Genomic DNA, 12,191 nt, shown 5'->3' with positions numbered 1-12,191 from the left:
AACCTTCAAATTTAATCTTAAAAATAGACGTGCGCCATCTACGTGAAGCGTCGATCGAAGCTAGGTCCGAGTGAAAGGTCCGAGTGGACACCTTAAAAGGTTTCTTTACGAGGTCGTAACGAGGATCACGATGCCCGTTCACGGGCGTTCGTAATCATAAAGCGCGGCGTTACGTCCTAGGAAAAGCAAAAACCACACATTTCCTCTTCTTCTTCTTCTTCTTCTCTTCCCTCTTAGAATTCATTCTCTTCTCGTTTCCTCCTCTTTTTGTTCCTACATAAAATATTTTTAATACAATGGATAGGGGGATGGACTCTCCGCGAAATGGAATCTTCCAATGCTCCTTTTGATAGGAAGGTCATTACTCCTCGATGCGGTAACGAGATTCGTGGAACGGTTTGATATTTCCAATCGATGACATAACATCGAGGATATATCTATGCTACTGCTGTTTTATTGCTGTTCGAAACGATCGAAAGGGTGTACGGGGTGAATACTTTCCTTTTTTTTCTTTTTCTCCAAAGACCAGTCGAAGTTTTCGTTCTCTTTCTTTATATGGCGGTGATGATTGGGCCTTCAGGGACATAACAAATGACTCTTCTTCTCTGTTTTATAGACGTCGAATTGTTATTGCTCATAAACATGTACACACGTATTTTTCTTTGAATTCACTTTTCTTTTTTCTCTTTATTGTATCTCTTCCTAGCGTGATTAAAATACAATAAAATAGAATAAAGTTCTTAATATATCTTATATATAAATGCACATTTGCCGATTTCTTCCTTAAACCAACCTTAAAAATTCCGTTAAGAAATTTTATTCTTCAACATTCACATCGATCAAACGGAACGTTTAACACCAGCCTCATCCTGATTCTTAGGCCCTGTATAAAATTATACAGAGAGCCAACTTTTACACCAACTTCTATCTCCTCGTCCTTTGTCCCATCAATCTTTCAAGCACCTTCCATTATGATTCGTTTTCTTAATAACGAGTTTCGCATTTTTCCTCCTTCCCTTCACCCTTCTCTCTCCCCTCCGCCACCTTTAGCCCGCCAAGAAGTCGTTTTATCAAAGGATAATGCGATCTGTCCTACACTTTTCGTCGCTTCTTTTTCCTTTCGCATGGAAACTACGCTTTCCAAGGTTCCATACCTAAGCCGGTCACGTTAAAAGTTAACCGTTTTACCAGTCCGTAAGAGGGCCATTTACGGTCTGAATTATATATTTTCGAATGACTCTTCGTCCCTTTGACGAGTCCGTCGTATTTGCATGCTTCTCGTTCGAGGTGTGCGGACGAAGGGATCCTACGAACCAAAACTGAAAAATGTTAAAATGCGGTTTATGACTTTATGCTTTTCGTATTTTAGCGATATTTGGAACAATGAGGGTCCAATACTGACCTAACTGTCTTTTCGGTACTTGTACTTTCACCCTCGTGTTCAATGCGATTCTGTTCTTTACCGGTTTTCAAAAATTCGGTGCACGCATAAAATATTTCCTAAAGAAAGAAATTTCTTTTCTTTCGTTTGTTTAACCAAAAAGAAAGGACTCGAAACATGGAGAAAAAGAGATAGAGAGTCTTCGATATGGTGAAACTTTGGGTTGTTTCAATTTTTAAGAAATTTTTAAATATTTTATTCCTTTTGTTTCTTTTTTCTTTATTACGATTATCATTTATTTCTTTGCAAATATCAAAATTGATATCGTGATCAAAATTTATATAGCAATGGTCTCTTAAATCTATCACGCTATAATTTCTCCAGATTTTTTATTTAACATTTTATTACGATATCTTTTTTAAATCTTTACAAGATTTACGAAACATTAGAATTGTTTCCACAATATTGAGAGCATTGTAGCGATATCGATCGATTCTCGATACAAATCCCATCTTCATTCCGAGTGTCGAAATATACAAACAAGCCATATCGCGTCGATGGGTGATATTCCATGTTCGTATTCTGTTTTTCGATTTCCACGACAGAAGCAACAAATCACTGGAGTAATTCCCATAGAAATGGTCAAAGGTATGCAAAGGAAAAAGAAACGGGACTGCTCCAGATTTTCACGGGTATTATGGAAAACAGAAAAAGGTCCACGATGTATCAACTGGTGTCTAGGAAATTGTCGCATGGTTTAACATTTTTCTGGAGTATGAAGGTCGACTTTAAAAACTATTTCTTCCATTCTAGAGAAAATCTCTTTGTTCTTTCGTAGAAGTTGACACGATACCGATCTCCAGTTGAACTGAAAAACCAGAAATTAAATTGTAACGATAAATTGAATTTTTGACAAAAATTCAATTATTTGTTTGAAAAATGTATATTCTATAGATTCTTTTTCAGTGATGGGCAAAATTTAATAGTTGAATAAAGTTATTTTCATAAGTTACTTTAATAATTTATTGTTCAAAACATAATAATTGCAAATAATTGTAATGCCAAATAGTTGAGGTTATGTGAAAAGCGAATTAAGCATAATAGCTATGAATAAATTATTTAAGTCATTTTACTAATTATTTAAATAGTAATTATTAAAGTAATTTTATTCGAGATTTAATTATTTTTTCAATGGATTAATGTCCAATTTTGTTCTTTCTTCATTCTTTTATTCTTAATTTTTTAGACAAAACATCGATTTATTGATTGATTATACTTCGATTTAAAATATAAATTTCTATGAATTGCACATCTTTTTACCACGAAGATGAAAATTTCTCTTGTTTCCTAATACAGAAAATTTGAAACGCAAAAAATACTCGCTATTTTATTTTATTAGCTTGATTCTGAGAAGTGCAGAATATTAATCTGTGCAATCTTGCGCTTCGAACATGATACAGCAAATTTATAAATCTAACCTTGTACTAATTTACAATAAAAAAAAGTTACCTCATAACTATTTCGTTTCAAAATCATTGATTTAGTGATTGATTATATTTCGATTTTACAAATTTTTATAAATTATCGAATTGCACATTTTTTCGCCACAAAGACGAAAATTTCTCGCATATAATATATATCTCGTTAGATGATTTGAAACACAAAAAATATTAAATAATCGCTATTTTATTTTATTATTTTTGAACTTGATCCTGAGAAGTATTGAATAACACAATCTATGCAATAATATATGCACAATTCACATAAAAAATTTATCAATCTAACTGCGCATTAATTTACAACAAAGAAAAATAACCTCGTAGCTACTTCGTTTCAAAGTACACTGCGCACATCTAAAGCGCATAGAAACTTCTAACAGAGACGCAAATGTACTTCGTCTTCTTTTTGCAAACGAACATAGCATCGTACATCGAAAGATTCGGTATCTACGTACGGAAGATCAGATCTCGAAATCAGTTGTGAGACTAGAAATACGTGGAACGAGTTCATCCAAAATATATACATTTCGGATACCTCGCGAGTTTTCTCCTATGATGATCCTATACAAGCAACGCGTGTTCCTGGAGGTGGTGGGATATCTTCGTAAGCCGTAAGCCAAACAGGACTAGCCGGTAAACCACTCGGGGTCGCACGTTATCTGTTTGCAAGCGAACCCACGAGTATAAAGCGTGGCCCGAGCTGGTGTGTGCGTCTTTTCGAAACGATAATATTGCGACAACGGTGCACAATATTTGCACCCTTCGTCATTTCACCTTCTCTTCGTCCCTTTCTCGTAAGAGAAATCACCGAGCATACGTCTATCTAGACCGGGCAAAACATTGACAGGAATTACGCGTGTACGTGTGAAAATCCCTTAATCTTTGAAAAGTTTTTGGTTGAAATAGGATTAAGATGAATATTAAGCGTGAAATTCGAGGCGGAAATGAAATCGAAGACGATGAGTGTTGTAGGAAGTTATATTGAGAATGTCAAAGACAGAGATCAATGTACTTTGTGAAAAGGTTTTTTTTGCTAAATCCTTAGGTCAGCTTAGTATTGATCAGGTACTTAAAAGCTAGTTCTAATGTCTACTAGTCATAATTTATTATTTATAGGCATATAAAAAGAAATATCTTTGGAATTAACTATTAATGTATAGTCAAATTACTTGGAAGGTAAGAAGTTAACAATTGAGAAACTAAAATTTTTTTTTATTAATAATTAAGTTTTTCCATTAACAATTTGAAAATGCTCGAAAATGTTGTATTTTAAGTCTGTTTCTAAAATCACTCGTTTTAAATTTCGTGTTGATCGGTGTCTTTTCGAAGTATAGGTTAAGATTTCATAATAATACGAATATTATATTTATATATTATATTATTGTTATATTATATCTAACTCCAAATTTGTAGCATCATATATTTACAAAAAAATATTACAGTCTGATATATCCATCAAAAAAAAAAGATTTACAAGATTGATGGAAATTTGAAAAACAATAGAATTGTGCGATTAACGAAATTTACTTGTTAATCCTATTTTTATGAAAGCTGGTACCATATTACAGCACAAAAATAACGATGGCAAAAACATTTTTCTATGGTGGATAATAGAAAATCGTAAATCCGTTGGAATCTTATGCTTGATTTTTATGACAAGTTCCTCCAAAGTTCTTGTCGAAATAAAATCAACTTATCGAAAATTAAAAATGGAACGGTTTTTGCTTTCAATTCAGCTTAACGCTTTTAAAATGAATAGATTCAAAGATAACTTTTTTGTTTTTTTTTTTTATTAAATGATTATGAAAATGGGAAAAAATTTATAAGCAATATTATTTGTAACGTGTTACAAAATTGAATGGAATGTTATAGAATAATTTTATGTATAAAGATAAATTGAAAAAAAAAAATTTTTTTTTTCATTTGAGATTTTATTTTCGACAAAATTGAAAAATTTTATTTTGTTTTTTCACGTAATGCCATTCTATTCCACGTATTATTATATATATTTTTTCTATGACGATTTAATTTTTTTCCATCCTAAAATCGATTCATATTCATTAATTTTTTATAAAAAAATTTTAAAATTCAATCCTTGGAATGGTTAGCACTCATCTCTAATATAATTTTCTTTATTAATTATGGATACATAATACACTACATAATTACACTACATAATTACAAGTAAAAATAATTACAAGTAAAATAAGTGTAGGAACATTTCTTTTTCTTTATCATTGGCTAAATAATGCAATACATTAAACAATATTGTTTCGAATCTTCAAGTGATAAATAGATAAATAAATTTTCACGCAATTTTTTTAAAATAAAATAAAATAAAGTTCAATTATTGAAAAATAATGTAATTCTAATTAATGTAAACTAACCTAAAATATCCTATATTAAATAGAAACTAAATGATAATCAATGCAGTCTATTATTTTGACTTCTACATATATTGTCGAGTATTGTTAATTTGAAATTTCTGAACACGAATTTGCATTGTAGTTAGCTTTCTTGAATTGTCGATTAAAAAGTAGTCAACCCATTTATTTAATTGACTTGAATGAGCAACAACTATATATACTTCTGGCATACAATAATATTAGTGTAATCCTTGAATATAATTTCAATGAGATATTGATATATTACAAATAATTTCTTCATTGTTAAAATCGAAAATTCATCGTTTGGAAAATTCAAAAAAAAAAAATTCACATATCAAGATTAAGAATTTTATAATGTTAAAGACTTACTTATTAAAAATATTATTTCAAATATTATTTCAAATATAAAAATTTTCACAAAGGAAATTAATCTTTTAAAAATCTTTGTGTAGGTTACAAAATACCAATAATCATTCGATGATCAGTTAGCGATCTTCCTATTGGATAAGCAAAAATGAACAGATTTCCCTGCACGAAGTTGAAACGGTTTAGTAATCCTTTAACATTCCCCGAGTCATGTTCCGGTTTTGTTCGCCGTCTCCGGGGACATGACGCAGTCCCGTGGGAGAGGCTTAAAGAGTTGCAAAGCTCCATTCCTCTCGACACACGGAAAACCATTTCTGAGATCGGATTCTTTCCCTGAAAGATGGTACAAAAATTCGTTGGAATCGAAATTCGTGGATTCACGTAGGAATGCTTGTAAGTATGTCCTCAAGATTTATTCAGGATATCCTGTTTACGGGAAAATCTTGTGCAAATTTAAAAATTCGTATAATAAAAATATTTTCGAATAACAAAATATTTGTGATACAATTATTAAAAGAAGATTTTATTCCAGTTTTCCAATTTTATTCTACTATCCAAGTTTTATTTTATTCTTCAACATAATGTCACAATTTTGTATTTTCTTATATATTAAAATTATTTTATTCTGCATCATTTTCATTTTTCATTTTTAATTTTACATATTTCTCAATATTTTCCACTTTTTCATTGTATACGTTTAATTTTTCATAGCTGTAAAATTAAACAAAATATTAATGCATAATAATCAATAATAAAAAGATACACAGAATACATAGCAGAAATGTTAAATATAAAATTCATATTGAAATTGATATTTTCCCCTTTATTTTTTTTCCTTCATATTTTCAATATAATATTTTCAAATTTGATAAAAATAATTATATTATAATAAAGCTATAAAACTATCGTAATTTATATTAGATAGGACTTAAAGAGGATTTAAGAAAACTAGATATAAGAATTAAGTCTAAACTACTATCAGGAGAATCTGAATAATGGAATATATTTCAAAACCATTAAAGAAGCAAAAACAAATAAATAACATAGAAGATATGAATTGAAATACCTAAATAATGTTTGTATAAATCTGTTTTCATTTTCAGAATAATAAAAACTTTTCGAATAGAATGTTTGTCTGTCTGCCTAATTATGTTTTCAAATTTTACGATTGGTGATATCAGCTGGTAATGAATAACAGGTAAAATGGCAAAAATAAATGACAAAGGACGACACAACAATTTTTCTACCGTAGAAACAACATCGCCCTCATTATGTGGTATAATCACTCTGTCTACCCTTTACCTGTGATCAATGGAATTCTACAAGATTTTGTATATACCTGGATATACGAACGGGTTTATCTGCTCAAAATGTGGACAAAAAATGGGGAAAAAGAATGACAATGGATTAGAACTATGAAAAGATTAGCAGAAAATTTTTGGATAGAAAAGAAAGAATTCTTATACTTAGTTAGATGGAAATATTTCTAGTTTGGCACTTGCGTTAATAGAGATATTTTATTATGTTATAAATAAAGTGTATCGAACTTTCTTTAAATTTTATTTCATTTCATTTATTAAAAATAATAAATATTTTGGAATACAAATCAGTAAGTTTAATAGATATATAAAAATAGTTTATTCGAAAAAAATTAACAGACTTTTAGGTTTTTTCTTTAATTCTTTAACTTGAGATTATGGAACTTCAGATAATTCCAGATATATTATACAGAAATTATGTAAAAATTTTTAGTAATTTTAAAAATCTTAAACCGTTTTATAATTTTAAACATTCCATAACAAGATATAAAAAGAAAAAATCTTGAAATACTCCTTTTAAATTTCATTAGTCAAAATGGAATAAATTTGAATACTTGTCAAATTGAACCAGTATAATGCTTTTACATTGATAAATATCTTGTTAAACCAGATCCAGCATACTCGTTAACGTTTATGAATTGTTTATTTTAATTTTTCCTTACAATCAAAATCCTTTTTATATTTCTACAAATTTATTTAAATAGATAATGAATAGATAATAGATAAAAAAAAAGAAAGAAAAATTTCTCTAATGTTGATCATAATAGATCCATTTTGAAATAGCTTTGAATTTAGTTTTTGTATGAGGAGCAGATTTAAAAAAAAAAAAAAAAATAGCGTATTATTATGTCCACAAACGATTATTCGGACGAGAAATTTGATATTTGGACTTCTTATAGATGGGTCGACCAGTTTCTCAGTATTTACGCAATCGTTGCCCGGTTTTTACCTCGTCGAAAGGCGAGGGAAAGGCCGGAAAAGCTCGTTTCATTCCGTCACCAAGAAATGGTCAAGTAGGACGTGGGTTGAGTAATATTATATTTGTTAATTGTGAAATATAATCCTGCGGTCCAGCTGAATTCTACCTGTGTGACGTGGGAAGTCGGTTTTCGATTTTCCAGATGTAATCTCGATGCGGATTTCGATATTTCTGATAGTATCATGTCTTGGACAAGGTATTTATAAAAATACTTCACAAAGCAAAGATCATTTTTGCAAAATGAAAAAATATAAATCACTTCTGTATAACATTATACACATATTTTCTTATGTACTATTTTCTATGAATTATACATTTTGTACATAGTTATAATGAAATTAATTATAAGAATGTTAGATTCTTATTAATTAATTTACAAATCAGAAGAAATTTCTGAATTTTTTGTTGATTTTATTTTAAATTTATCCAAAAGAAAATCCTTAAACAATTCTTAATTTCATAAAAATATTTCGTGGAAAAATCGAAAACGTGAAAAACCAGGTGAATACACGCATATGTTACTCAAGTTCAACACTGTGGTCCATAACCGGATATGAGTGGACGGTGCACGCAACAGTTTCCCTTGAAAATAACATGTTCAGGGTGCATCGCTCACCGGCTCATCGATGTTTTGCAACCCGAAGCGTGGGAACATCGATCGCCACGGTTCACCCCCATTTTTACCTGTTCCAGGGATTTGCCAGAAGATGAAATACTATCTAGACACCGAGGGATGAAATTAGGCAGCTTAGCATTCAGAATGGACAGGGGCCTTTCAGCCGGTTTCCAATCATTTTCAAAACGTAATTCTTTCCTCCACCGGACCGGCGATCGTTCCTCCTAACGTTTTCGTAAAGGGTATTTCGAATGGATCGTATTATTACCAAGCTCCTCGATACACAGAACGTTGTCCTGTAATAGGATTTTCATCGATCTCGAAGGGGAAACGGATCTCGAAAGACATCGACGGAGATCCGCGATTAATCTGTGAAGTCATTCGTCTGTTCAGGAGTAGCTGGAAAATGGAGAGAACTTGTTATTAAAGATATTATATAGAAGATTCGTGGAATTTTTTTTTTCGTACAACTGAAATCGATATTGATCATTATTTCAACCGACTAGCTTTGCATAATAGAACCAATTTACAATAAAAGTTAGAAAATATAAAAATTATTTATTTTTGGAAGGCAATTGATTCTTAGATAAAGTTTTTATAATTAATGTAATAATCTGTTAAAAAAATGTAGACATTAGAGAATCAATGATATTTCTAGATATCATTTTAGGATATAAATTAGATAGGTAAAATGTAAATTAAAAAATTTATAAATCAAAATTTCCAATATAAATACACAACATAATTTACCTAAATTCATTATTGAATTCCAAATAATAGGACTGTCACTACACCAGAGAAGATCTATCCATCACAATCTCCATTTCATGGGGGTGAAGATTTAATAAAAGATTGGCGTAACCCTTTACCATTCTCAGGTAAACGAAGAGATGCGTGGCCTCTTATGTAAACGTCCATTCAAATATCGATTCCGATCGTGTTACCTGGCTCGACCTGGGAAACTGTGAAATGTCCATTGAGGGATGCAATTTTAAGGGGAAAAAGGATGGACCACGGTGTGTGCATACGCGTAAACCGTGGGATCTATCCTCGAACTCACTCCTTTCGGAATGCACGTTGATCGTTGCGCCAAGAATCGTCCATATTTGAATAGATGAAAATCCAACCGTGGGAGTGTATAAGTGATCGAGAATTTCGTAACATAGCTGAAAACTGAATCTTCTGGTATTGCAGATCACCTGCGTGGCGAACCAGGTATACATAAGTGCAGGATGACACGGTGGATGTGTCAACCGGACTGTGGGAATCGTATTCCTTTTTTCTGAACTATTATGACCATGATTATGTATATCGTTGTATGTGGAAGAATCTGAATTGATCCAGCTGAAAATGAAATAACTTTTTTTTTTATTTTCTTTTGAAAGTGAAAAGGTGAAAAGGGAAAAGATGGAATGGCAAATTCTATGATATAAGTGCATAGGATGTTGATGGATTTTAAGTATTGATTTCTATTATTTAAGAAAATTTGGATGATTGCAGAAATATGTAAAAAATGGATTTTTTTTTTTTAAATAATACACACATTTTTGATATTATTCTAAAACTCACCATTAGTGAATTGTTTGTAATTGGAATAATTGTATGAAAAGAGTTAATCTACATATTATAAATTGTTTAAAATTTAATCTAAATTAATAATAATCATTTTTTTGTTCCAATATCAATCCAAATTTCAATTTCGATTTTTACACTGAAGTATCATTCATATCAAAAAGATTGATAAAAATTAAAAAAAAAAACTATATTAAAAGTATTTCTTGTATTAATTTTGAAATGTTCACCTGGTTATTTATTTTCTTTTCATGTTCTCGGCTTCCGTAGTGATGCTTTTTCATCTACAGTGTCATTCGATACTATTTACATTTGACCACTTAAGGATAGAGGCAGTAAACGATCTTCGATTCAACAATGCTCGAATTAAAATCGAGGGATGTTCCTGATTTTAAAAATAGTATCTAAATTCGATAGTCGGACACTGCAAAGTTTCACACAGGGCATCATGTGGTACAGAATCTGCTTTTACCCTCTCAATGTCCATCTGGTCACTTGTTCTTGTGTCTAAATTTGTATTTTCTCAGGAAAAAGATATATCCAATATTTCTTTGAGATTAGATTAACTTTCTTTCTTTTAGAGAACTGTAAAAAAAGAAAAAATAAAATAAATTTTAAAATCTTATTGAAGAATTAAATTCTAATAATTTCATTTGAAATGAAAAGTTTATTTTTTATCAAATTCACTATTTAATTAAATACATAAAATTAAAAAATATGTACTTTCATTTATGAAAATGAAGATATAATGAAGATTACTATAAATGCACAAGAGAATAAAAAAATACTTGGCAATTTCCAATATGGGTCAACATCCGAATTAAGTATAGAGAGTAAATATCGCTCAAGTAAGAAATTACCAATAAACGAGCAATCCTTGTCTCCTTTTTATATTATCTCATTATCGACGCGTGAGATGATAGTCGAAGGATTTTTACAACCTCGGATAGGATAGAGAGATCGTAAGATTTTACGAAGAGGTTTCATCCTCTCATGAGGGGGATGGTTTAACATGTAGCCTGTCACGGAAGGAACAAACCACATTTCGCCCTAAGTAAACAGCCATAGAGGGTTCGCATTATGCAACCTGATGTGACCGGACCATGGATATTTCCTTTCGCTTCTCGAGTACCAATATACTCTTTTTTTTTCTTCTTTCTTTTTTCCTCTCTTCTTTTCTTTACACGAAAATTGCGGATATTCATTGGTTACGTCCGGATATGTTTTCCAAGCTTCGTCCCTTCCTTCTGTAACACTATACGAGAGGAAAAGCAAACAAGAGATTATTGAAAAAATCGGGTGAAATCGCGACGATTTTTATTAATATTAATAATCTTGAAACCTTTTTAATAAAATTCAAAAGATATAAATCTAAATAATTACTTTGATTAAAATTTTGTATCTTGACCAAACATAAAAATCAAACATCACATCAACAAAATACGTATATCATCATTAGTAATAGCTTAGGGACGTTGACCGGAACTGTTTCGTTTTGCGTTTCGTGCACGAGGGCGTTTATTTCCGCAAATGGACGATTCATCCTCTTCCGTCGACAATACCATATGCATTAGAAAGTACGAATAATATTGTTCGTCCTTCGTTAATATTAATACTATATGATCGCTATTTAAACTCTCACGCCCTCAAAGATGATCAATGATAGACCTGAAATCAAGCGAGGTAAATAATTAAACATATAATGATGTATCTGATGTTATATACTGTGAAGAGGAAATCGTTAATAAGTGTGCTTTCGAATGATTGAAATTAATGTAATTTACGAAAGAAAAAAAAAAGGGTTTCTTTTGATGGATGGTTCTCGACCAGGTCGTCATCATTAATTCAATCCTTTCTCGACATGCTCGATCAGAAAAGGTCAGACGATTAATACGATACGTTTTAATTAAAATGTAGAGATATATTGTGACGAGATGGGTAGATATGCTGATTAACATAGTATAATACGTTTAATAACCGGTAACGGAATAACAGTCTCATGGATATTATTTATCGTTAAACACATTAAATAGATTGATACTTTTCTATTGTCTTTCCATAATGTATTATAA

At 30.7% G+C, this 12,191-nt stretch overlaps 1 protein-coding gene and 3 long non-coding RNA genes across 6 annotated transcripts; all 4 read right to left on the bottom strand.

Moving 5' to 3' along the window:
* Positions 1-685: 685 nt before the first annotated feature.
* Positions 686-4,153, bottom strand: LOC116185344. 3 transcript variants are annotated; one of them, XR_004150182.1, is made up of 4 exons: positions 2,891-4,138; positions 1,403-2,249; positions 794-1,319; positions 686-702 (listed from the first exon to the last, which is right to left on the bottom strand). It is a non-coding gene; the product is annotated as an uncharacterized LOC116185344 (long non-coding RNA). The 3 variants fall into 3 exon arrangements; XR_004150180.1 differs by lacking the exon at positions 686-702 and having other exon boundaries at positions 793-1,319; positions 2,891-4,153; XR_004150181.1 differs by lacking the exon at positions 686-702 and having other exon boundaries at positions 793-1,319; positions 3,416-4,152.
* A 1,856-nt stretch (positions 4,154-6,009) lies between these two features.
* LOC116185346 lies at positions 6,010-6,821 on the bottom strand. The gene is made up of 2 exons (XR_004150184.1): positions 6,700-6,821; positions 6,010-6,344 (listed from the first exon to the last, which is right to left on the bottom strand). It is a non-coding gene; the product is annotated as an uncharacterized LOC116185346 (long non-coding RNA).
* A 503-nt stretch (positions 6,822-7,324) lies between these two features.
* LOC116185345 lies at positions 7,325-12,191 on the bottom strand. Its single transcript, XR_004150183.1, has 4 exons — positions 12,161-12,191; positions 11,462-11,787; positions 10,879-11,374; positions 7,325-7,335 (listed from the first exon to the last, which is right to left on the bottom strand). It is a non-coding gene; the product is annotated as an uncharacterized LOC116185345 (long non-coding RNA).
* Positions 9,302-10,121, bottom strand: LOC116185343. Its single transcript, XM_031509555.1, has 2 exons — positions 9,608-10,121; positions 9,302-9,509 (listed from the first exon to the last, which is right to left on the bottom strand). The coding sequence occupies exons 1-2, from the start codon at positions 9,984-9,986 to the stop codon at positions 9,466-9,468; spliced, it is 423 nt and encodes a 140-aa protein (XP_031365415.1). The 5' UTR covers positions 9,987-10,121; the 3' UTR covers positions 9,302-9,465.

This window comes from Apis dorsata, unplaced genomic scaffold (assembly GCF_000469605.1).
Source record: "Apis dorsata unplaced genomic scaffold, Apis dorsata 1.3 scaffold_162, whole genome shotgun sequence".
NCBI lineage: Eukaryota > Metazoa > Arthropoda > Insecta > Hymenoptera > Apidae > Apis > Apis dorsata.
The sequence above is the reverse complement of the archived record's forward strand: the minus strand, read 5'-3'. Positions and strand labels throughout refer to the sequence as shown.